Source organism: Temnothorax curvispinosus, unplaced genomic scaffold, assembly GCF_003070985.1.
Source record: "Temnothorax curvispinosus isolate PA1 unplaced genomic scaffold, ASM307098v1 QBEX01008391.1, whole genome shotgun sequence".
Taxonomy (NCBI): Eukaryota; Metazoa; Arthropoda; class Insecta; order Hymenoptera; family Formicidae; genus Temnothorax; species Temnothorax curvispinosus.
In genome coordinates, this window is record NW_020218171.1 from 13027 (window position 1) to 38399 (window position 25373).

A 25373-nucleotide genomic window follows, 5' to 3' on the forward strand; every position below is an offset into this window, starting at 1 on the left:
TACTAGTCTTTACTACTGACCGTATGTCTCGATGATAAGCAGTATATAGTTACGGCAGTGTCTGCGCGGACATATAGCTTATTTCCCGAGAGAAAATACATTGCTGTGTCGGCTGACTGTGCATAATTGATATTTATAGTACCGCAACTTGTTGCATATAGAAGCTCAGCGTAATGTGCGGTATACGAGCAATGAAGGTATAGAAAATGATTGAACAAGTGCCGTCAGTTATAAGTCACGTTACGTAAACACGATGAATTTTTCATTCGTGAAATATAGTTCTTTACGTTACAAGATATATGTCTTTCGTTCTGCATACGGGAAGATCGTATGCTTTACTTGACGTTTTGCTCTAAATTGTTTCATTAAGAACTCTATTCTATTTTATTTGACATGCTCTTGAGAGCATATCAAATGAAATAGAAGTGAAACAAATAATTGTAAGCACGCTTTAAGTTGAGTAGGTATTAATAGAAAAAATACGAAACGAAGACGGAGCTTGTTGAGTGTATATTGTTTTTTTAAATAATTATGAATATGTAAAAATAATAGAAGATTTATATATGCGATAGACTGCGCATATTTAGACAAAGAGAATTTACATATACGGCAAATTAAACGTATTTAGACATAGAAGATGTGATAGATTTTTAGATAAGTGTTAATTTAATACATCCCATCCTTTTCTCTTTATTTCTATGCAAAGTTGGATGACTAATTGACATTGTATCTTCTAAAGTTCAATCTTATTATTTATTGTTCGAATATTATTATTTATTGCAAATACAATTCATCAATATAAATAATCTATAAACTTTTTTAAGAAGAAAATTTTTAAGAAGTTAGTTTACGTAACATATTCAAGTAGGCAACCGACGTCTTAATCACCTGTTTGTTTAATGAATGATTTATAAATTAATTTTATGAATTATTATTACATTATATAGGATTTACAATTAATTCATATTAGTACTTACATCACCGAAACTGCTTATTGATAAATCGATGATATTTCCAGCAGTAAGTTTGACCGATGAATTGGACATCGCGATCATTAATATAACAGCGAGAGCTTTCCTTCCCGCTAGACGATGCCAGTCGATCATGTACGATATTTCACTAATCCTCTTGCACTGTATATATTTACAAGATTAATTTATTAATTTATTAAATATATTACACATTACCTTACATTTGTAGCAATAAAAATTATTTCGTAAAATCGCGTATATTTTTTAATATTTGATAGTGAGAAATTATACCTGCTCGGCGACAAGTTCACCTATATAACAAAATAGGAAGATATTGAAGGTGAAAGATATAAGCAGAATAACGTATGTTACGTAAGTTGCGAAATCGCCGATCTCCCATTCCTGCAATTTGAAAATTCTTATTTTCGGAAACACATATTCTGCATAGCATCGATCGTATTCTGATATTACTGCGGAATAGCGTGCTCTGCCGCACGTACATTTTGCACGATATGCCTACCATGATAACGTAATATCCAAGAAAACACAAGTTTAGCGTACATCCTACAATTTCCACGAGAGATATTTCGTGCAATACTTTTTCCGTTAACGATATAAAACTGCAAAACATTACACGTATGGTTGGACATATAGGAATCAGTCAGTCATAAAATTGCAGATAAGAAAACAATATATAATTTTCACAATTCTCTTTTGTGCGAATTATTTTGCGAATAAAACTTTTTTCTTGCATAGAAATGAAGAATGTTGAGTATATAACACAGGTATTGTCAACTTCGAGCTCCGCAGTCACGACACGTCCAACGGAGGAGCCCCTTTCCCTCGCTCTTAGATGGAGCAGATAGAAAGGGAGAAGTGTCGTAGCAGCTCCGAAGCTCGAAGTTGACCATGCCTGATACAACACATTTAAAGAAGATAATTATTATTTTCTGGATAGCAAACTTACCGCAAAATTCGCACATGTTCTCGCACAATTATCGCCAGCCTCTCGTCCACGTTGTTACAAAAATCCTCTCGCCCGTCCACCAGATGCACGATCCACTGTACGAGAACCTCCAAACGGCCGTAAGCGTGTATCGCTAAAACGACAGTCAAACAACAGGCGGCGGCTGTGACCGCTTGCGTAACGAAACCCGCTACGCACTGTATCCAAAAAAAAATCTCACTAATTGGACTGTGACGCGTGTCGACGATCGCCCTAGCGACCGGATACACCAGTGGCTGATACGTCATGTTACTGTCCTCCTCCGTAACCTTGCCCGCGCTGATCGGCATGGCGATGTGATAGAACGCGGCACTGCCGTACGTGAAGATCGTGCAGGTCATCACGAGACGACGGGCGAACTCCGCGTTCCTGACCATGATCGCGCGATCACCGCGATGCCGCGTGTTCATCCAGTCGCTTTTGACGTGCTCGACGCACACGCGGATATCTCTTCCGTGAAAGATCAGTGAGATGTACTTCAGGAATACCATCAGGCAGAAGCTCAGCGGCCCGGTGAACTTCAAGGTGCTGTACGTGTCCTCGACTTCGAGCGCGACGAATAAGGCGCACGGGACGAAGAGGAAGATGACCAGACCGATGCAAATTACGTTCATCAGCAAGTGCGCGTATCTGTTTAGCGGAGAGGTGGATTCGAGTGATCTCGGCCAGGCGCCGATTGACTTCAGTATCCAACGGGTCTGCTGGATGCTCAGCCGCACGTATTTCTCATGATCGTACGCGATCGCGACCGGACTTGACTTCTGAATAGACGGTGATCCGCGCATCGTGAAAGCACGGAAGCTCAGGTAGTACTGAAAGGATTGAAGGACGGATAGCGTCGAGCGCTTGCGCGCTCGACTTTCAAGGGAAGAGCGATCAAACAATCAGTCATGTCATGAAGTTGAAGGGTGCATTTTATATTGACTTTTACGTGAGTTCCAAGAGGGGATTCACCTCTTCCTCTTCCTTGTATGATATAGTGGTCACTGTTCCGTGAATTATGTGCGTAAAACTTGTATTCTCTTCCCCATAGATATCTTCCGCGAAGCAGTCGGGATGTCATTGATATAAGAATCGCGATGTGATTCTACTTTTCAAGAATTCTTCCTTAGAGTATTATAAAATGTTGCAATGTTTTATATATTGATTATTTATATCTGTGTACTAAACAGATTATAACATCGTTGCGCTTGCTTTTTTATTCTACTTGAAAGTATATAATTTTATAACTCTTACAATGTGTAAATAAATTAATCGTGTTAAATAAATTTGGAAATAATTTTCTAATGTATAATAATAAAAATATGATTATGCTCTAAAAATTAATTAGAGAATTTTCAATTGTAAATAGTATAAGTAGAAGAAACTTAGAGAGAGATAAGATATTAAAGAAGTATTACATTTTAAAATAAACGCCAAACTTAATGCACATATTTTTTATTTGTTAAATTTGCATTTATTTCTTATTTTTCTTACTCTTTATTTTGACGCGACACTGGATGACTAATTGATTTTATGAAATTGCTAGTCCTTTTTTACAATATATTACTCTCTATATAAATGTAATAAAGTTAAATGTAATAAAGTTATAACGTAATAAAGTAACGTAAGTTTAATGTAATAAAGTTATAACGTTATAAAGTTATTTGTACATTTCGAATTTCTATTAAGTAGTTAATGTACGTAACATATTCAAGTAGGCAACCGATGTATTAACCACCTGTTTAGATAAACGGCACATAATCGTCATACGATTCGTAAACAAATTTGATAAACAACGTTTTACTTACATCGTCAAAAATACTAAGGGACAGTTCGATAAAATTCGCGACGGTAAGCTTGACGAATGAATTTGACATGGTGTTGATCAGTATGAGAGCGAGACCCTTTTTCCTCGTAGACGATGCCAATCGATCATGTACGATACCTCACCGATTTTTTTGCACTAGCAAGGGGATTGTTTTTTTCATCAAACATATTTATTATATGAAATATCAAATATACTGCATTTTAAAAATTAATTATATATATATATATATATAATTAATTTTTAAAATGCAGTATATTTGATATTTCATATAATAAATATGTTTGATGAAAAAAATATCCCCTTGCTAGTGCAAAAAAATCGGTGAGGTATCGTACATGATCGATTGGCATCGTCTATTGTATATATATATATACAATAAGATTATTGTAGGTACATTAAAATGACGTATTATAAGACTCATACATTAAAAAAAATGCATTTGTAGAGATTTAACGTCAGAAGTGCGAAAATACTTGAAGAAGTGAAAACAATACCGAAACTTGGTGAGTTTAGCTATAGAATGCCACAATACCGCATATCTCTATCTAAAATAGTATGTCAGTTATAACGTTTTGTAATCAGGGAAAAACTTTATGATCATCCTGTATTATTACTTATATATTTGCACGTTTATATGTGAATTAGATTTATATTATATTTATGTATAAAACAGTTCATACGAGAAATAGTTTATATTTTATAATATCTATTATAGAGAAAATACAAATACTCGTATTTCGTCATATACAATTTACATAGTCAAAGTTCGAAGCATGTTCAAGTATGCGACAGATGTTTTAATTACCTAAAAATGTTTAATATTATCATTAATTTTAATATGTTGTTATTATTTAAAATAAATGTATACATAATAATTATACATTTATACTTTTTGCGTATACTTCAGTAATAGAAAATACTACTAAATTTATTTTATTATAATTTTAGAAGTTATATTTATAATTTTCATAATACTCACAACACCGAAAGTCTGGATAGACATATGAAATATCTTTCCTGCCGTGATTTTGATAACAACTCTTGATCGTAAGATTATTAAAATGAGATCGAGAACAATTTTATGCGGCAATTCATACCAATCAGTCATATAAGCTACTTCACCAACTTTTTTACACTATCACGAAATTAAATCCGTTAATCCAAGCACAAATAATATTTTAATCATTAGAGACAAATTAATAAAAAAAGTTTTTAGAGATAAAAGATTACTTTACCTGATCCGTTACGAGTTCGCCAATGAAGCAAAATATGAAGATATTAAACATCATCGATGTCAGTACCATGACATATGTTATTATAGTGTTTATACTCTCTTCATGCCATTCCTGAAAAGACACATAAAGTGATAGAGCGTTTAAAATTAAAATAGGAAATAACGATAGGCGATCTGTTATATATTCACCTTTCTCAAATATTTAGCATACCGTAATGGTGTAATATCCTAGCATGCATAAGTTGAACGTACACCCGACTAATTCCACAAAACATATCTGGCGCATAATTGCCTCCAATTGTGAAAGAAACCTGTAATCGACACACCCACAGCATAGCCGCGACGTTAAAGCTACTCAACATTTTTATCCGAATATCCTACAGCCGCGATAGTTGCAATTCTGCAAATATGTCATATTTAAAAAAAGCGTTATAAAATAATATATCCAACGTGTTATATAGTTTCCTGGCACTTTTTAAAAGCAAGCAAAAATTACGTTTTACGAGAAAAGTTTTACATGAGATTGTCTAAAGGCCAGTAAAAATGTATAAAATACAACTGTGTATCATTTCTGGATAATTAAAGTCGATCTGCGCGTAATCTTTTAAGATTCTTACCTCAACGCTCGCAGATGGTGCTCCACGATGTTCGCCAGTCTCAACTGGAGGAGATCTTGCTCTTCCGTGACGAGTTCCTCGAGACGTAGCATCACCACGTTGAGCTGGCCGGAAGCGTGCATCGCGAAAACGGCGGCGAGACCGCACGCGCCGATCGTGATGTTGTTCACCACGATAGTCGAGAGACACTGCAACGCGAGCACGACCTCGTACACCGGGCTAAGTCTGGTGTCCACGAATTTGTTGAATGACGGACACGGTAGGCGACCCGTCTCGATCGTCTCGTTGCCGATCACTACGGCTATCCGCGACATTCCCCTCGCTATATTGTAACAAATAACACCACCCTGCATGATGAGCGCACAAACTCCCGCTATAGCGCGTCCCACTCTCGCGTTTCTCAGCATCAATTTCCGATCGTGTCCTCTCTTCGCCATCCGCCAATCGGTCTCCATATGTTCTATAGACGTGCGTATCCGATCGTTTTGGTGCAGGAGAGAACAGTAATTGATTCCGCCCATGAGAAGATGGCTCGTAGGCCCTATAGCCTTGAGTTTCAGGCGGAAATCCTTCTCTTCAAATAATATGTATAATATAGAAGGTACCACGGTGAAAGCTATTAAAGAGTGACACGTTAATCGTAGGACATTCATCAGGATATTCCTGGTCATCGAATTCGTCTCTAATTCCGGCCAGGCGCCTATCGATCTCAGAAACCAACGATTAAACTGCAAACTATAATCATTATCTCGCCTGTAAACGTCCACGGTGGTTTCTCTAGAAGCTCGCTTCATAGTCGATTCACGGAAGGCGCGCTAGGTACTGATCACTACTACTGGCTGCGTTTCTCAACGAAGCAGTGGTTGTGCCAGCGCCTGCGCGGACACGCGAGGAGAGAGAACAAATTATTGCACCGTCCGGCTGAGACAGAACGTAATCGATATCTATAGTTACTTGTTGCATGAAATCGCAGTGGTTGTTATACGAGAACATCTAAAACACTATTTGTGAGATAGCTTGGTCGACGAATGCAATCAAGTTTGTAGCTATTATTCCCTTTTGTTTAACGAATAGTATTCTTAATGTTATTTGTATTATATGAAAGGGCGACGTTCTTTGTTCTTGACACTTTAGCCATCAGAAATTATATCTTGTCCATTACATATATCGTATATGTAATCTATCGTACATGTAATATCGTTATTAATAAGATAAAACATGAAATGAGATATATTAGTATGTGTATAATGACATTATTAAGGAATAAAAATGTGCTTTTTTATTAATGCGACAAGAATCAACTATATCACTACATCAGTTAGTAATAATTTACATTTTATTTGTTACCAAAAATTTTTATGCCATGTCTATCTAGTTTAGTGTTATGTCGCTACCGTTCTGACACTGACTATATATTTAAATAGCAAACGCTATTTTCATCACCTGAAATGGTTATAATTGATAGATCTGAACAATCTTTGCGTATTTTTTACTGTAATAACATTTCTAGGTCTCCGTAAGCTCCCTATGTATTAGAATGATACAAGAATTGTTAATAATAAATATTACAACGTAATAACTATTAAATAGTTAAAAATAAAAGTAGCAAGATTTGAAGAAAATTTATGGAAGCAGAGGTAAGCTTGCATTGAAATTTTATTATCTACAGAAAAATGTTAATATAAAAGTTATTGGATAAACTTACATCTACAAAAGTCGCAATAAATAGTTGAATTTTTTCGGTGGTTATCTTAAATAACGGTAAATAATCGGTTTTCGATTTCGAGATTATTAGAATCAAATCACACAGAAAATACATACGGAAAATATTATTAGGCTACCAAGATCCGAGTTTAGATTGTAAATGGTAAGTTTATTCTATATTAATTGTATATCATCAGTTCTTTTCACGTAATACAGATAAATTAAACTCCCTTTTTTATCAAATATGATAATAAATACTATTTTTCTTTCTTAAAACCATTTCTCTGTTGATACATATCAAATAATTAATTGATTTGTAATCAGTGGTTGCATTAATAATTTTTACCCTTTGAACAAGTTTTATATATTTAATGTACGCAGCATGTTAAAATAGGCGACTGATGTCTTAATCACCTACAAGTTGGATGAGCAACACGTAAGTCATTTGCTGCTCGCAAATAGATACGATAAACATTTGACATTGCGTTACTCACGTCGCTGAAGGTACTGAAGGACAATTCGAAGAGATTTCCAGCGGTAAATTTGATCGATGCATTGGACATAGCAATCATTAACACGACATCGAGGGCTTTTCTTTCTGATAAACGATACCAATCGATCATGTACGATACCTCGCCGATCTTCTTCCACTGTTTGCAGAATTGTTATTAATGAATTTTACTTATTTTTTAATACAAAACATAACTATGCTTACGTCGCTCAGAATTGCTTTTTAAAATAAATTCTAAATTTCTTAAATTTTATTATTATAATAAAAATATAACACTTCTGCTATATTATAAAAGTATACCATGAAAGAAATGTGCTTGCAAGATTTTCCATTAAAATCTAACAAAAAAATGGTATGATTATTAGGACTTTTTACCTTTTCGGCAACAAGTTCGCCGATGTAACAAAATATAAAAATATTGAACGTAAAAGATAGAAGCAGGACAATATACGTTATATAACTTGTAGTCTTTTTGCTCTCCCATTCCTGCAACGTAAAGGTTCTCTTCTATATTCGAGAACATATTGTGCGCGTCGTTGTAAACCGCACATATCGGTTTAGAATATTGTTCCGAAACAGCGATGCATTTTACGCGGTATGTACTCTTCGTACACTTTACATGCATACCATGATAACATAATATCCAAGAAGACACATGCTTACTGTACACTGCACAACTTCCACGACAGATATTTCGCGCAGTATCTTGTTCGTTAGTGCTATAAAACTGAAAGATAACGGACATATTATCGCGCAAAAATACTTTTAACAGAAAAGTAGGATTTCATAAAATGTTCCTAAACAATTTAAAATTAAATTGAAACTCTACACAAAGGTATACATATATGTTGAACGCGCGATGAGGCATCGACGATGCTCGTCGGAAAGTAACTCACCGTAAAACTCGAACGTGCTGTTCCACGATCATCGCCAATCTCTCATCCATGGTATCGCACAAATCTTTCCGTTCGTTCAGCAAATGCTCGATCCACCGTATTAGGATTTCCATACGGCCGTAGGCGTGCATCGCGAACACGGCGGCCAAGCTACATCCAGTGGCGGTGATGGAGTGCGCGAGGAAACCCGACAAGCATTGCATCCAGAAGAAAATCTCACTGACAGGACTGTATCGTACGTCGACGATTGCTCTGGCGACCGGATACACTAATGGCCGATACGTCAGGTTTCCGTCACTCTCCGTAATCTTGCCGACACTGAACGGCAGAGCGAGATAGAAGAAGACGGCACCGCCGTACATGAAGAACGCGCAGATCGTTACGAGGCGTCGGCCGAATTTCGCGCTCCTAATCATGATGATCCGATCACCGTAATGTCGAGTATTTATCCAGTCGCTCTCGATATGCTTGATACCCCTGCGAATGTCTTTCTCGTGGAAAATCAGCGAGGAATACTTCACGACGGCCAGTACGCAGAAACTCAGCGCTCCAGAAAGTTTCAAGATAATGTATGAGTCATTCATTTCGAGTACTATGCAGACGACGGCAGGTATGACGAGGAAGCTGATTAAACTGGTGCAAATCACGTTCAACAGCCTGTACGCGTATCTCTCTGTCCATGAGATTGTGGATTTCGGCCACGCACCGATTAGCTCCAGCATCCAACGATTCAGCTGAAGGCTCAGCTGCAGATCTTTCTTGTGATCGTAAACGGTCGCGACTGGATTTGCCTTCTCTGTGATGACAGTTTCATGCATTGTTGAGTCGGTGAAAGCTCGATGATTACTGATAGGGTTGTGCGAGAGCTCGAGTGCGGAAAGTCAAATGCGGCTGCGCTATTCCGCGCGAACTTCCCTTCTAGGAAAGGGGCGATCAAGTGATCGGGAGAAAATAACGAAGGGTAAACTTTGTAGTCGCGTTTTTTCTAACTTCCGTGAAAGGGTTCAAGGTTTCCTCGTGTGGTGCACCGCACATTTTCCGTTCGTGAATTATTCTGTTCATGAACGGAAGAGATCTACGTTCTTCGTAGATATATTTTCTACGACTTAGCACGATGTTATACGTGGATGAAATACGATTTCGCATATATGTATATGTATATTATGTAATACTTAAAAGTGACTCGCATGGAAACATATATTATTACTGTACGTATTTAATTGAAGAAATGCTTTATTCCATCTTAAGATATGTCGTCCAAACTAAAGAAATTATTTTATAATGAAGCAAAATTGTTCTTATATCATAAAAATAAAAATTTTGTAATATATTTTATGAAATAATATTGGGAAATATTTTCGCTTTGTATCGAAATATGAGTCTTTTTATATTGACAGGTGGTCAAGCAGTACGAGAAGCTCGAGTATGACCAGACAGATGTATAATGACGAGGGTCTCTCTTTTTGTAAAAACAGAATATGTGCCGCGTTTGCGTGTCAACAAAGAAGAAAACCGTCGTGCGACGTAAAGTACAATGCGATTTTCTAAAGTTTACATTTACGAGTTAGAAATGATATTGCGCGCGTCAAGTGATTTGTGCTGCATATAGTTACACTGTAAAAAATTTAATGTCCCAGAAAGTCCACTCTAAATTTTGTGTTAAAATAACTCATGCATTGTGTTATTTTTTACATTTAGAAATGTTATATCGACTAAAATAACATTTCTAAATGTAAGAAATAACACAATGCATGAGTTATTTTAACACAAAATTTAGAGTGGATTTTCTGGGACATTAAATTTTTTACTGTGTACGTAAGCCGAATGCCATGTACGGAAAATGTTACACATATATACAAATATACACATGCATTATCTTGACAGTTAAAGAATCTGTTATAACTTCGCGAATGCGCTGTTCTGCGCAACTTTCCTGCTAGGAAAAGGGCAATCAAGCGATCGGCAGGATACGAAGGGTAAACTTTATAGTCGCGTTTTTTAACTTCCATGAAAGGGCTCAAGGTTTCCTCGTGTGGTACTGCACGTGTCTGTTCATGAATTATGAACGGAGCGGTTTATATTTTTCGCAAAAATATCTTCCGCAATTTCTCGAGACGGATCGCAAGTGTTTCTTTCGTACATAAAATACTGTTCCACATTACTTACATAGCATTGGAAAGATACGATTTTCTACACGTATACATGTATATTACATAATAGTTATACATAATAAGGCATATAAAATAAATAATTTTATTTTAATATGTTTTTAAATGCAGAAAATGCTTTGCATTTTATGATATATGTTCCATCAAAACTTTAATTATTTACTATAATTCAAACAAATCGTACTTTCTCAAGTTGTAAGCGTTTAAAGCATATTTAAATAGGCATGTTTAAATAGATGATTTTATAATCCTTTTTTAAGATAATTGCGTTATTATAATATCTGTGTGTAACTGAAAGTATTTATTTTGATTTTGCAATCATATTTTTTATTTTATCGCATGTTTTTGTTTTCTTGTAAAAAACTTGCATTTTCGTAGTTCAAATACTATATTAATATAAAATACAAAATTCCAATTTTTTTTTTATAATGTGGATGTAGTACTTACATCACTGAAGCTGCTGATAGACCAATATTATATGTCCAGCAATAAGCCTGCCAGTTGAGATGATGGCAAGGCTCTTTTTTCGAAAGTCGGTGCCAATTGATCGTCTAATACAAGCTCTCACGTACTTTTATGGTCTATCACAAGATTTCTGGTACAGAGATGTTTATCACAAAAAATGTTTTAAATTGTCCTGGTATTATATATTTTTGTCGGAAGATTTTCTATAACATAAAATAATGTTAAAGAAAATAACAGTCATATTTGTTCCATTAAAAATTTGCCTATAAAATAAAATATGATTATGTTGAACGTAAGTGAAATGAGAAATATCAGATGTGTTAAGCTATTACTTTCAAGTTGTTTAAAATCTCATTTCAAAAATATATATATAATTTGTGACTGACAAATAAATAACAGCAAAAAAGAATTATATATTTCTGATATATTATATAGCATATAGGATATATGAACTTATTACACATATTAAAAATTAAATAGATGTAAATATATCATTATATAATAATTCAAGGAAATATATATTTAATATATAACTTACAATCCAAGAATAATTTTACTTAGTTTTCCTGAATTTAAGATTTAATAATCGGATATTTAATCGATCTCAAAATATATCACAAGCAAAACTCGTCGGTCATCATGAAACACTTTTAAACGTCCATGTTCAAAAATATGTAAAGCACTTACAATATTAGGTTGAAGAACAGAAACCATTCTGAGGAATCTTCTAAAAAATCTCGTCCATTTCTTCGGGATTTCTCGAAATTTTTCTTCTTCAGATTCAGCCGAATACAATCCCAATGTGTGCATGATATAGCTGATGTATCCTATCCAGTTGGAATTCCGTAAATTAATATGTTCGATAATGACATATATACGAACGAAATGAGAGAAAAACATTCTTCATAAATTCTCCCTAGATTACTTGTTCGCGAAGCGGTTGCATGATCATAACTGATGAGAGTACGATGAATTCAGTTTTCATTATGCAAGCTGTCGCGTCTTTGTCACCGCGCGCGGTGGTTCTGTCGCAGGACAATTAAAAGTTTGGTACGAAAGATTGCGTGCGCGCAATTTTTTGCCGATAGGAGATAATTACATCAGGGTAGAATCGATTCATACGGGACAGTTTTTAGCAAGACAGTACGAACAGTCTGTCTTGAGTTAGGTCATAGGTCATAAATCGTGGATTATATTAAATTAACAAAACTATGCAAATTGTTAATTAAGTCAATGATTAATATATCTTGCAGTATCTAATCCTAAAAATTAGAAATTTTAAGTAAATGTAAAATATGCCAAAAATTTATTATTTACTCTACTCGATTTTTTACGAAACGTCTTAAAATGAAAAGAAAAAATTAAGATTAAATCAAGAAGTATTGATTATGTAATCTCATCCACTCCTTTCGAAGGTAGTGTCAATTACAGATAATTAATAGATTACAGATTACTATCGAGTACTATAATTACAGACAATTCGAATACTATATTCCTATAATAGTCATTTCATCAAAATCATGTGCGTTTCGGGTTTACGGATGACAGATGATCAGGTGGGACCAGAAGCTCGAGCATGACTGGACAGATGTATGTGATAATGGATGCATGGTCTTTCTTTCTACGGTAAGAGTATAGTGTGTGCGGCGCCACGCTTGCGTGCACAAAACGTCTGCGCATAATGACGGGGTTACGCGAAAGAGAATAGGCGAATTTTACATGCCAAATTATCGATTAAATATGTTGCCAAAAACTACTGTGTGATGCATGGCACATACATCATTTCGTAAAATTTAAAATTATAAGCCAGAAAGTGTAAAGTCAGGTAATTTCCGGCATATTGCTATGTAAGCAGAATGTCATACAAGTAAAATGTTATAATTCTTATATACATATTATCTAACAATTATTGCAACTCGTTACATATGCAAGTTTGTTTTAATTACAAACTGCAAACGCGACATCATAATATAATACAAAATTATACAAAATTCTAATATTTCAGATTGTACTTTGCATGATTTTATATCGCGTAATGATGTGTGCAGCTCCAGGACATAGTCTAGTAGAAAAACTGATGAAAATTTTTTTTTTTTCAGCAAATATTGCAATAATATAAAATAATAATAAATATGTTAATTTCCTATTTATTAAAATTCATTTCTCCTTTTTTCCTTGATACGTATCGGCTAACTAATTGAAATTTATTTCCAATCAGTGGTTTTATTAATTATTTTTATACTTCAAACATATTTTAAGTAGTCAATATACGCAGCATGTTCAAGTAGGTAACCGACATCTTAACCAATCTATTAATTGGATGAAGGATGTGTAAATTATGCTATTCACAAAGAGATACGATAGACATTGCATTACTTACGTCGAAAGTATTTGGCAGAGACGACTCAAAGAGATTTTCGGCGGTAAGTTTGATCGACGTATTAGACACAGCAATTATCAATATGAGGGCGAGACTCTTTTCCCGATAGACGACGTGTCTGTTTCATAGCACTCCATCACTGCCGATGCCGGTTAGGCACATGCAGCTTGGCCGCCTAAAAGTCTTCATATACAATAGATTGAACACCCAGTAGACAGTCGGGAAGATTTCTACGATAACGTGGATGAGAGATTGACAATGATCGTGCAACAGTATGTTCGAATCTTACGGTAAATCATTCTCAGACGTGGACCGTCTGAGCTAACCTGTTGGACGCGGTAACAACCTTTTAAAATATAGTTTATAATGATTATTATATTATACATATCTCTTATAATTTATTATAAATCAAATAAATATAATATATAATTTATTATCTTTTTATACTTTTTTATGATAATGTCGTACAAATGTAAGTAATATGTTTAAAATTTTTATTCATAATAATATATATATATACTCATATACTCATTATAATAATATTATTCCCGAAAGAAAGAAATAGTAGGGTATAAAATGCAATACTTAAAAATATAGCGGGTTATACGAACTATTTCGTATTACCCAACATCACTATTTTTTATGATATACCAATCAGTTTTAGAATCGTTGGAATCGTTTTATGCACCTGTACGGTGTATCTAATTTCCAACTCATAGTTGGAATTCCGTGAATCCGTTCGTTCGATTATGGCATTATGGACGAATCGGAGGAAAACCCTCTCACTTGTTTGCAAAGCGATCGCATGATTGCAACTGACAGGTAAAAATACGATTAAACGTGCCAGTTTGCATGTCTCTACCTCGGTTGCTTCTATCGCAGCGCGGTTAAAAGTTCGAGGGTTACGTGCAACGGGTTACGTGCGTGCATATTTTGCGAATTCGAGGAATTACAGGACGGAATTACAGGATGGAATTGATTTACATGAGACGGTTTTTGACAAAAGTACATCTACCTTGCGTTATATAGGTCATCGTAGATCGTGAGTCGTATTGATCAGTAATAAGCGAATTGTTAATTAAGTCAATATTGAATCTTTTGCAACAAGTAATCTTAAAGTTAATAATCTTAAGTAAATGTAAATGCCGAAAAGATGCTGTTTAACTTTCTCTTATTTTTTATGAAATGTTTTAAGATTCATAAAAGGTAAAGGGAGAGATTAACATTAAAATAAGAAGTATTGATTGTTTATCTTATCCATTCGTTTCAAAGGTGGCGTTAATTACAGATAATTAATATTTGAGTACTGAATTGTTATGACAGTCAATTTCATCAAAATTATGTGATGAATTTTCGGAGTAGATTAAAGTACGCCATTGATGTTCTAACAATCTATGAAATAACGAAACAAACATATAATTTAATACTGGCACACACAAGTTAAAAAAAATGAGACAAGATTTCAACTTACATTACTGAACGTAGGTAGAGACATTTCTATCATTTTGCCCGCTGAGATTTTTGCCGGAATATTAGAAACCGCCATTATCAGGATTAGAGTTCGAGCCCTTTTATGCGGAAGACGATGCCAATTGGTTGTGGACGTCATTAATCCAAGCTTCAGGCTCTGTCACAATTAATTAAGTATATATTTTGTTCTTATGAAGACGTTGGTGTTCAATTTAGACAGCGCATAATGTGAATGTCAACACTAACTACCTGATCTGTCAACAGTTGACCGACGTAGCAATTAGTAAAAATGGAAAAAGCGAAAGATGTAAGTATCACAGACATAGTTAACATGGCTGTAGAATCGCTACTTTCCCATTCCTATAAAGTTATCACTGTTGCAATACACGAAGCTTGCGATACAATAATATTTAACAAATACTATCTCAGTATTAATTTTTATGCAAGAATCAGTTAGAACTGTCAAATTATTACGCATAGATAAAAGATTCCGCCTCGCGGAAATTGTTCGACGAGATTACCATAATAACGTAGTACCCCGTAAGACATAAAAGTATAGTACAGCCCACTATTTCCACTAACCATACATATCGCATTGATTCCTCTACTTGTTTTAGGAAACTGTAATTAGACGATTTATCTCTTTAATGATTGTATTATTTATATAGTTTTGCTTACAACATTATATTAAGATATATTTAATAAAATGTTAAAATAAAATAATAGTATTTGTCGTATGTGTGATAATTGTAATAATTTTATAATTTTAATCGGAATGTTTTGTTGTATTTTTTGTAATAGACATAATCTGAAAGAAATCATCGCAATAGTGACATTCTAATTCTGTTATATCAATTCCGTTTAGTAATTATCCGCACTCAACAAAATTAATAAAGCGTTTCACTTCCATAAAAATCTTCCCCATCACGTTCATCTTTGTCGACTCACCGTCTCACTTTTATTTGATGCTCTACGATATCAGCCAGCAATATCGCGACATCCCTATCGTTCGGTTCCGGCATGTCGTTGAGATGCTGGAACTTGCCTATCAAGACACTTAGTTGTCCGCAAACGTGCATGACGAAAAACGCGGCCAATCCGGCCGCGCCGACCGTTACCGAGTAGGTGAGCAATCCTGCGAAGAATTGCAGAGTGAAGACGATCTCGTATGCCGGCGAGGCCTGTTCGTCGAACTTGACGAAGTAGCTCGGGCATGCCAGCGCTCTCACCGTGGTGTTCATCGGCGTGAGCATTCGTCCTTTCGAGAGCGGCACGACAGTACGGTAAGACAATCCGCCGACGTACATGAAGACGGCAGAGACAATCGCAAATTTTCGCCCTATCCTCGCCTTGGATAACATCGCTTGCCGATGCCTCAAATCAACCGTATCCCCCCAATCCTGCCGCGCCTGCTTCAGACAATATTGAATCTCTCTCGCGTGGTACACGAGCAGGCTGTACTTCATGAAACCCATCCAACAATTCAGAAGCGGCCCGAGTAATCTCACTCTACGTTTGACGTCGCGCTCCTTCAAGAACATCAGCAGGAGACCCGGCACGATGATGAACGCGAATAAAAAGTAGCAAAAGACTTTGTGTAAGCGAGTCGCGATTCTTTCCACACTGGAAGCGTAACGGGAAATTGGCCACGCGCCGATCATTCGCATGATAATGCGAGTTACTTGCACTGCGTAATTAAAATCATTTTCACTGTTTATCTTCATCGAATCTCCCATAATTAACTGCACTTTCTTTTTCTGTTTTTAAATTAATATTTAACACGCGATTTCTGCGCTCGTCTCGTTTTTTTTCCCGGGCGTTGAGAATTTTCGTTAATATAGCATTAATACCGTTTCCGCATTTCGGTTGACAGATGGTCAGGTGGGACCAGAAGCTCGAGCATGACTGGACAGATGTATGTGATAATGGACGGTCTCTCTTTCTACGGGAAGAGTAGTGTGCGCCGCGCTTGCGTGCACAAAACGTCTGCGCATAATGACAGGGTTACGCGAAAGAGACTCTAGCGAATTGTACGTGCTAAAGTGTCGGATGAATGCAACGTTTCAAAGAATTGCCGTGTGTGACGCACGAACATATACCGCTTCGTAAAGTGTAAATTTATAAGTCGGAAAGGGTAAAATCAGGTAATTTGCTCCTGTTGCCGTGCAAGCAGAATGTCATACCAGGTAAAATATTATAGTTTATATACATGCATTATCTAATGATTACTGCAACTCACTGATAGCTGAAAGTTTGTTTTAATTACAAATTATAAGCGCGACGATATAATAGTAATATGAAAGTTTACAAAATATATACAAAATTCTATAAGTATTTTAGATTGCGCTTTGCATGATTTTATATCGTGTAATGATGTGTGCAGCTCTGAGACACATTTTAGTAGAAAACTAGGCGAGACATACTTGTACTCTTTTTTTTCAGAGAATATCAATATTTATATTAATAAATAATAATAAATATGTCAATCTCTTATTTATTAAAATTACATTTATTTCTCTTTTTTCTCGATACATATCGGATAACTAATTGACATTTATTTGCAATCAGTGGTCGTATTATTCATTTCTATACCTCGGACAAGTTTTACGTAGTTAATGTACGCAGTATGTTCAAGTAGGCAATCGACGTCTTAACCACCTGTTAATTGGATGAAGGATGTGTAAATCATGCTACTCGCAAAAAGATACGATAGACATTGCGTTACTCACGTTGCCGAAAGTACTTATAGACAACTCAAAGAGATTTGCGGCGGTAAGTTTGACCGATGTATTGGACATAGCGATCATCAACACGAGAGCGAGGCTTCTTGTTCCTGGTAGACGATGCCAATCGATCATGTACGATACCTCGCCGATCTCCTTACACTGGTTACAAGATTATTTTTTTATACGAATAAATATAACTTTCTATACCCGTTAAGAATTACTTTATAAGATTTTGAATTTTATTTTCTTTGTATATTATTAAATTATTCTATTGCTCGTATCATAAAATTATGTTATACTGTGAAATGTATTGTATTTGTGAGATTTGGCATTAAATTTATCAGAGGTGCAGAGGAATTAAATTAGGACTGTATGATTTTACCTTCTCGCTAACAAGCTCGCCGATGTAACAAAGTATAAAAATATTGAAAGTAAGAGATATATATAAAGTAATGTTCGTTACATAACTTGTCATCTCTCTAGTCTCCCATTCCTGGAACGTAAAGATTCCTGTATTCGGAATTACATTTTACCTGTTATAAATCGCGAATCTGATATTGGCCTAGTTTACACCGACCGTTTGGTACGCGTGCCAAGTATTGTACTATTTCGTATCAAATCCGTGTTAAATCTCGGGTTATACCGGTGTAAACCGAGATTTGATACGGATTTGATACGAATATAGTATTTTTACGCGTACCGAACAGTCTGTGTAAATTAGACTGTTGTTTTAGTATAGCAATGCGCTTCGCGTGGTACGTACTTTTTGTACGATATGCATACCATGATAATATAATATCCAAGAAAACACATGCTTAATGTACAGCCTGCAATTTCCACGACGGATATTTCACGCAGTATCTTGTCCGTTAGCGATACAAAACTAAAAAGTAACCGACACGTTATCACGTAGAAAATGTTTTGTAGGAAAAATATGACTTTGTTAATTGTTTCTATATGATTAAAAGTAAATTGCAGCGCCCTGTACAGATACATATGGAGGGGTAAAAACCACAGTGGTGTAAGTCAAATTTTTAATCATATTTTTTCGTGTGCATATAGATGCAATTTATATATTGTATAGATTGCATCTATAATATGCACGCGAAAAAAAATTTAAAAAAATTTGACTTACACCACTATGACTTTTACTCCTCCATATATGTATTGAATGTAAGAGTACCGACGATGCTCGTCGGAGAGCGACTTACTCTAAGATTCGAACGTGCTGTTGCACGATTATCGTTAGCCTCTCATCCACGTTATCGCACAAATCTTCCCGTCCGTCCACCAGGTGTTCTATCCATTGTATTAAGACTTCCAGACGGCCGTAAGCGTGCATCGCGAAAGCAGCGGCTAAGCTACATGCGCCGGTACTGATGGAATGCACGATAAAACCCGACAGGCACTGTATCCAGAAGAAAATCTCACTGACGGGACTGTGTCTCGCGTCGATTAGCACCCTGGCGACCGGGTACATTAGTGGCCGATACGTCAAGTTACCACCGTCCTCCGTGATCTTGCCGTTATTGAACGGTAGAGCGAGATAATAGAACGTGAAACCGCCGTACATGAAGAATGCGCAGATCGTCACGAGACGCCGACCGAATTTCGCGTTTCTTATCATGATCATCCGATCGCCGTAATGCTGAGTGTTCGTCCAGTCGCTCGCGATATGCTCGATACCCCTGCGAATGTCGTTCTCGCGGAAGATCAGTGAGGAGTATTTGACGACGGCCATCAGGCAGAAATTCAACGGTCCAGTAAGTTTCAAGATATTGTACGCGTCATCCATTTCGAGCACCAGGTAGATTGCGGAGGGTACGAAGAGGAAGCCGATCAGGCTGGTGCAAATGATGTTCACCAGCGCGTACGCGTATCTCTCGATACTTGAAATCTCGGTTGATTTCGGCCAGGCACCGATCGGCTTTAAAAGCCATCGATTCAGCTGGATGCTCAGCTGCATATTCTTCTTGTGATCGTAAACGATCGCGACTGGATTTGCCTTCTCTGTGATGACGGTTTCATGCATTGTTGAGTCAGTGAAAGCTCGATGATTACTGACAGGATTGTGCGAGAGCTCGAGTGCGGAAAGTCAAATGCGGCTGCGCTATTCCGCGCGCACTTCCCTTCTAGGAAAGGGGCGATCAATTTAAGTGATCGGCAGGAAACGAAGGGTAAACTTTATAATCGCGTTTTTTCTAACTTCCGTGAAAGGGTTCAAGGTTTCCTTGTGTGGTGCACCGCACATTTTCCGTTCATGAATTATTCTGTTCATGAACGGAAGAGATCTACGTTCTTCGTAGATATATTTTCTAAGACTTAGCACGATGTTATACGTGGATGAATACGATTTCGCATATATGTACATGTATATTATGTACTTAATACTTAAAAGTGACTCGCATGGAAACATATATTATTACTGTATGTACGTATTTAATTGAGAGAAATGCTTTATTCTATCTTAAGATATGTCGTTCAAACTAAAGACATTATTTTATAATGAAGCAAAATTGTTCTTATATCATAAAAATAAAAATTTTGTAATATATTTTATGAAATAATATTGGGAAATATTTTCGCTTTGTATCGAAATATAGGTTCTTTTATATATCGACAGGTTGTTAAGCAGTACGAGAAACTCTAGTCTGATCAGACAAATGTATAATGACGAGGGTCTCTCTTTTTGTAAAAACAGAATATGTGCCGCGTTTGCGTGTCAACAAAGAAGAAAACCATCGTGCGACGTAAAGTACAATGCAATTTTCAAAAGTTTACATTTACGAGTTAGAAATGATATTGCGCGCGCCAAGTGATTTGTGCTGCATATAATTACGTAAGCCGAATGCCATGTACGGAAAATGTTACACATATATACAAATATACACATGCATTATCTTGACAGTTAAAAAATCTGTTATAACGTTGCGAATGCGCTGTTCTGCGCGACTTTCCTGCTAGGAAAAGGGCGATCAAACGATCGGCAGGATACGTAGGCAGGAAACGAACATAATAAACTTTATGTGAGCAGTTTTCAATTTCCGTGAGGGGGATCAAGGTTTTCTTATGTGGTACTGCTGCACCTGTCTGTTCATGAATTATGAAAGGAAAGAGTTACATTCTTCGCGGAGATATTTTCCGCGACTTATCGGGACGGAACGCAAATGATTTTTTCTTGTATAAGGTATTATATAATATCATATGTGGATGAATATAGTTTTGCATACAAATACATATATATAGATTACATAAAATACTTAAATAGACGAATTATAAAAATATGTAATACTTTTACACAAATTTATAAAAATAAAGATATCATGTTTTTAAATGAAAAGAAAATGCTTTGTTTTACTTCAAGATATGTTTTCCAAATTCTAGATATTATTTTATAATAGAATAGAACTGTTTCTTCTCTCTCTCTCTATTAATATATGAACAAATATTATATATGTATAATATTTGAACGAAATATATTTTTATAGAAATATATTGAAAAATATTTTATCTCGTTGCTTTGCATTTTGAAGCATCAGTAATCAGTATAGTTCATCAAGCATGAGTAAAAATATAAAAATATGAGATATATAGTAAAAATGCACATATCTAATGATACTATTTGACATATAACAATAATATGAAAACAAAATTCTAATATTTTCAATTGTATTTTGTATTACATGATTTTACCTTATGTAATAATATATGTAGCGTCAAGAGATAATTTAAAGGAAAATATTTATACTACATATTTATTTCTTTTTTTCTTCACCATATGCATCAGGCAACTATAATTAGCATTTATTTGCAATTAATCGTTGTATTAATAATTTTGACATTTCGAACAAGTTTCATGTAGTTAACGTACGCAGCATGTTCAAGTAAGCGACAGATGTTTTAACCACCTATCAGTTGGACGAATGTATAAGTCATATTGCTCGAAACAAATATGATAGACATTGATGCTGCGTTACTCACGTCGCCGAAAGTACTGAGGGACAATTCAAAGAGATTTCCGGCTGTAAGTTTGACTGACGAATTGGACATCGCGATCATCAATACGAGAGCGAGACCCTTCTTTCCCGATAGAAGATGCCAATCGATCATGTACGATACTTCGCCGACCTTCTTGCACTGTTTACAAGATTATTTTTGTTATTTCTTTTATGTGATACACAATTACAATTACTATAAGGCTGGTATTCATAATCAGATCTTATTTTAAAACTATCTTAAGTAATATATTTTAAAATGTTAATACAGCTCTGTAATTGGTTAATGACATCTTAAGATTGTACTTAAGACGGTCTTAAATATAAGAACCGACTATGAATACCGGCCCAAGAGTTACTTTCTAAAATATAAATTTTATAAATTCTATTATTATTAGAATTATAATATTCCTGTTATTATAAAAATATACCGTGAAAATATACTTTATCATAAAGTTTGCTTTTAATTTATCACAACTCGTGAAAAAAATATTCATATCTGACAGTATATGAACATATATAAACATATATGATATATATATGAACATATATAAATGAGATATGAACAGATATAAGTTTTACATGCCCATATTTAAAGCATATATAATCATATGTGGTTATCTATTGCCATATATGATCAGATCCGTACATTATACATGGCACAAGATCTGATCATATAAGTTCATATATGGTCAGACATATTATTATGTGTAGCAGATATGACACTATACATAATCGTATCTGGCCTCACATGGTCGTATATAAAGAATGTTTGGCCATGTATTATCAGATATAATTATATGTGGCCATACATAACTGTATCGGCAGTATCGGCACTGTATATGATCATATATGACAAGACACGATGCTGTATATGCATGATTGTATATGTTCATATATGGCCGGAAATGATATGAAACATGATCAGATCTGTCTATATATGACCAGATTGGGATATAATGATATAAAATGTCCGGGAAAACTATTCATATCTGACAGTATATGAACATTATATAAATGAGATACGAACAGATATAAGTTTTACATGCCCATGTATAGAGCATATATAATCATATATGGTTATCTATCGCCATATATGATCACATCGTACATTATACATGACACAAAATCTGATCATATATGGCGATAGATAACCATATATGATTATATATGCATGCTCTATATATGGGTATGTAAAACTTATATCTGTTCATATCTCATTTATATATGTTCATATACTGTTAGATATGAATATTTTTCCCGGACTTTTAGGCGAATAAAATGTCCGCGGGAAAAATATTCATATCTGACAGTATATGAACATATATAAATAAGATATGAACACAGATATAAGTTTTACATACCCATATAATAGAGCATATATAATCATATATGAACTTATATAGTCATATAAGATTATATATGATCAGATCAGATATTGCATCTCAAAGTATTCGATAGATGGGATAGATGGGCATTCAATGGGATCTGCTTCTCGTATTTAAAATTTGACAAACAGTGTTATAATAAGAACGGTATCAAAAGACACGACACTGTCTCGCACTATAGAGCGGCACAATTTTTGTATTAGTTGTATCGTGGAGTCTACTTTTATAATAAAGTCACACACTTTTAAAAAATAACTTTTGAAAATGTCCCGAGAAAAAATATTCATATCTGATCATATATGATCATATATGAATGGCCAGATCTGAGGATATATGATCTGGTATTATTGTATATGTTAATATCTGATCAGGTATGATCAGATCATATATCCTCAGATCTGGCCAATTTCCATATCTGACCATATATGGCCAAACATATATGATCATATATGATCAGATATGAATATTTTTTCACGGGAAGTGCAAGCAATTTGTTTATAAGTACTTTACCTTTTCGGCAACAAGTTCGCCGATGTAACAAAATATAAAAATATTGAACGTAAGAGATATAAGAAGAACGATATACGTTATATAACTTGTAGTCTCTTTACTCTCCCATTCCTGGAAAGTAAAGATTCCTGTATTCGAGGCTCCATTGTAAATCGTACACGTTGTTCTCCGACATTGCTTCGAAATAGCAAAGCGCTTCGCATGGTACGTACATTTTGTACGATATGCATACCATGAGAGTATAATATCCAAGAAAACACATGTTTAACGTACATCCTACAATTTCCACGACAGATATTTCACGCAGTACTTTGTCCGTTAGCGATATAAAACTGGAAGGTAACGAATGTATTATCGGACAGAATATATTTCGCAAGAGAATGTCGTTACGTAAACAAATAAAAAGTAATTGGGGTGCTCTATAAATACATATTATATAGAGCACTTCACTACAGTTTTAATGACACTGTTTAATGAGAATTTGAAAAGATATCAACGATCCTCGTCGGAGAATGACTCACCGTAAAATTCGAACGTGCTGCTGCACGATCATTGCCAATCTCTCGTCCACGTTATCGCAGAAGTCTTCCCGACCGTCTACTAGGTGTTCAATCCATTGCATTAAAACCTCTAGGCGGCCGTAAGCGTGCATCGCGAACACGGCGGCCAAACTGCAGGCACCGGCAGTGATGGAGTGTGCTATGAAACCCGACAAGCATTGGATCCAGAAGAGAATCTCAGCGATGGGACTGTGTCGCGCGTCGACAATCACCCGGGCGACTGGATACACCAGTGGCCGATACGTCAGGTTACCATCGCTCTCCGTGATCTTGCCCTTACTGAAAGGCAGAGCGAGATAATAGAACACGGCACCGCCGTACATGAAGAACGCGCAGATGGCCACGAGACGTCGGCCGAACTTCGCGCTCCTGATCATGATGACCCGATCGCCGTGATGCTGGGTGTTCATCCAGTCGCTCTCGATATGCTTGATACCCGTGCGAATATCGTTCTCGCGGAAGATCAGCGAGGAGTACTTGACAACGGCCATTAGGCAAAAACTCAGCGGACCGGAAAGTTTTAGGATGTGGTACGTGTTATCCATTTCGAGTGCCATGAAGATGGCAGAAGGCACGAAGAGGAAGCCGATCAGGCTGGTGCAAATTATGTTTATCAGCCCGTACGCGTATTTCTCCATATGTGAAATCTCAGTTAATTTCGGCCAGACACCGATCGGCTGTAGTATCCAACGGTTCAGCTGAACGCTCAGCTGCATGTCTTTCTCATGCTCGTAGACCGTTGCGACAGGATTCGTTCTTTCCATGATAGTTTCTAGCATTATTGAACTGGCAAAGGTTCGACGGTCACTGAGAGGAATGCGCGAGAGTTTGAACGAGGAAAGTCAAACGCGCGCCGCGTCTGCGCTGTTACAGCGCGCCTTCCCTTCTAGCTTCTGGGAAAGGGGCGATCAAAGCGATCGGAACACAAAGGGTGAACTTTGCAGACGCAATTCTCGATTTCC

The 25373-nt window shown here is 35.8% G+C and overlaps 7 protein-coding genes across 8 annotated transcripts; all 7 read right to left on the minus strand.

Annotated features, from left to right (window-relative positions):
- Positions 1-814: 814 nt before the first annotated feature.
- On the minus strand, positions 815-2762 carry LOC112457875. The gene is made up of 5 exons (XM_025021174.1): positions 1939-2762; positions 1492-1591; positions 1263-1373; positions 978-1133; positions 815-888 (listed from the first exon to the last, which is right to left on the minus strand). Exons 1-5 carry the CDS (start codon positions 2760-2762, stop codon positions 835-837), a joined length of 1245 nt encoding a protein of 414 aa, XP_024876942.1. The 3' UTR covers positions 815-834.
- A 1776-nt stretch (positions 2763-4538) lies between these two features.
- LOC112457876 (odorant receptor 83a-like) lies at positions 4539-5966 on the minus strand. The gene is made up of 5 exons (XM_025021175.1): positions 5639-5966; positions 5233-5332; positions 5023-5133; positions 4767-4922; positions 4539-4592 (listed from the first exon to the last, which is right to left on the minus strand). Exons 1-5 carry the CDS (start codon positions 5950-5952, stop codon positions 4539-4541), a joined length of 735 nt encoding a protein of 244 aa, XP_024876943.1. The 5' UTR covers positions 5953-5966.
- Positions 5967-7668: 1702 nt separating this feature from the next.
- On the minus strand, positions 7669-9659 carry LOC112457872 (odorant receptor 63a-like). 2 transcript variants are annotated; one of them, XM_025021171.1, is made up of 5 exons: positions 8750-9659; positions 8517-8580; positions 8229-8339; positions 7837-7992; positions 7669-7756 (listed from the first exon to the last, which is right to left on the minus strand). In XM_025021171.1, exons 1-5 carry the CDS (start codon positions 9565-9567, stop codon positions 7703-7705), a joined length of 1203 nt encoding a protein of 400 aa, XP_024876939.1. In that variant the 5' UTR covers positions 9568-9659; the 3' UTR covers positions 7669-7702. The 2 variants fall into 2 exon arrangements, with proteins under 2 accessions (XP_024876939.1, XP_024876938.1); XM_025021170.1 differs by having other exon boundaries at positions 8481-8580.
- Positions 9660-15224: 5565 nt separating this feature from the next.
- LOC112457865 (odorant receptor 33a-like) lies at positions 15225-15801 on the minus strand. The gene is made up of 3 exons (XM_025021163.1): positions 15754-15801; positions 15482-15592; positions 15225-15389 (listed from the first exon to the last, which is right to left on the minus strand). Exons 1-3 carry the CDS (start codon positions 15754-15756, stop codon positions 15225-15227), a joined length of 279 nt encoding a protein of 92 aa, XP_024876931.1. The 5' UTR covers positions 15757-15801.
- Positions 15802-16155: 354 nt separating this feature from the next.
- Positions 16156-16979, minus strand: LOC112457877. Its single transcript, XM_025021176.1, has one exon. It carries the CDS (start codon positions 16966-16968, stop codon positions 16177-16179), a length of 792 nt encoding a protein of 263 aa, XP_024876944.1. The 5' UTR covers positions 16969-16979; the 3' UTR covers positions 16156-16176.
- A 750-nt stretch (positions 16980-17729) lies between these two features.
- On the minus strand, positions 17730-20052 carry LOC112457871. Its single transcript, XM_025021168.1, has 5 exons — positions 19170-20052; positions 18742-18841; positions 18341-18451; positions 17962-18117; positions 17730-17890 (listed from the first exon to the last, which is right to left on the minus strand). Exons 1-5 carry the CDS (start codon positions 19988-19990, stop codon positions 17837-17839), a joined length of 1242 nt encoding a protein of 413 aa, XP_024876936.1. The 5' UTR covers positions 19991-20052; the 3' UTR covers positions 17730-17836.
- Positions 20053-21787: 1735 nt separating this feature from the next.
- Positions 21788-25190, minus strand: LOC112457866 (odorant receptor 82a-like). The gene is made up of 5 exons (XM_025021164.1): positions 24373-25190; positions 24084-24183; positions 23852-23962; positions 21940-22095; positions 21788-21866 (listed from the first exon to the last, which is right to left on the minus strand). Exons 1-5 carry the CDS (start codon positions 25188-25190, stop codon positions 21813-21815), a joined length of 1239 nt encoding a protein of 412 aa, XP_024876932.1. The 3' UTR covers positions 21788-21812.
- Between the last annotated feature and the right edge of the window lie 183 nt (positions 25191-25373).

Excerpts from the sequence above, each read along its gene's own strand:
- LOC112457876 (XM_025021175.1), bottom strand. The coding sequence starts at position 5,952 with ATGTCGCGGATAGCCGTAGTGATCGGCAACGAGACGATCGAGACGGGT. Across the intron at positions 4,923-5,022 it reads GCGAACTCGTAACGGATCAG|TGTAAAAAAGTTGGTGAAGT; the intron begins GTAAAGTAATCT and ends ATTTCGTGATAG. Across the intron at positions 4,593-4,766 it reads CTATCCAGACTTTCGGTGTT|GTAATTAAAACATCTGTCGC; the intron begins GTGAGTATTATG and ends AAACATTTTTAG.
- LOC112457872 (XM_025021170.1), bottom strand. The coding sequence starts at position 9,567 with ATGCATGAAACTGTCATCACAGAGAAGGCAAATCCAGTCGCGACCGTT. Across the intron at positions 7,993-8,228 it reads GCGAACTTGTTGCCGAAAAG|TGGAAGAAGATCGGCGAGGT; the intron begins GTAAAAAGTCCT and ends TTCTGCAAACAG. Across the intron at positions 7,757-7,836 it reads CCTTCAGTACCTTCAGCGAC|GTGATTAAGACATCAGTCGC; the intron begins GTGAGTAACGCA and ends TCCAACTTGTAG.
- LOC112457865 (XM_025021163.1), bottom strand. Across the intron at positions 15,390-15,481 it reads GTCAACTGTTGACAGATCAG|AGCCTGAAGCTTGGATTAAT; the intron begins GTAGTTAGTGTT and ends TAATTGTGACAG.
- LOC112457871 (XM_025021168.1), bottom strand. The coding sequence starts at position 19,990 with ATGCATGAAACCGTCATCACAGAGAAGGCAAATCCAGTCGCGATCGTT. Across the intron at positions 18,842-19,169 it reads CAGCACGTTCGAATCTTAGA|TTTTGTATCGCTAACGGACA; the intron begins GTAAGTCGCTCT and ends GTTACTTTTTAG. Across the intron at positions 17,891-17,961 it reads CTATAAGTACTTTCGGCAAC|GTGGTTAAGACGTCGATTGC; the intron begins GTGAGTAACGCA and ends TCCAATTAACAG.
- LOC112457877 (XM_025021176.1), bottom strand. The coding sequence starts at position 16,968 with ATGGGAGATTCGATGAAGATAAACAGTGAAAATGATTTTAATTACGCA.
- LOC112457866 (XM_025021164.1), bottom strand. The coding sequence starts at position 25,190 with ATGCTAGAAACTATCATGGAAAGAACGAATCCTGTCGCAACGGTCTAC. Across the intron at positions 23,963-24,083 it reads TTGGATATTATACTCTCATG|GAATGGGAGAGTAAAGAGAC; the intron begins GTATGCATATCG and ends TTTACTTTCCAG. Across the intron at positions 21,867-21,939 it reads CCCTCAGTACTTTCGGCGAC|GTGGTTAAAACATCTGTCGC; the intron begins GTGAGTAACGCA and ends TCCAACTGATAG.
- LOC112457875 (XM_025021174.1), bottom strand. The coding sequence starts at position 2,762 with ATGCGCGGATCACCGTCTATTCAGAAGTCAAGTCCGGTCGCGATCGCG. Across the intron at positions 1,374-1,491 it reads TTGGATATTACGTTATCATG|GAATGGGAGATCGGCGATTT; the intron begins GTAGGCATATCG and ends TTCAAATTGCAG. Across the intron at positions 889-977 it reads CAATAAGCAGTTTCGGTGAT|GTGATTAAGACGTCGGTTGC; the intron begins GTAAGTACTAAT and ends TTAAACAAACAG.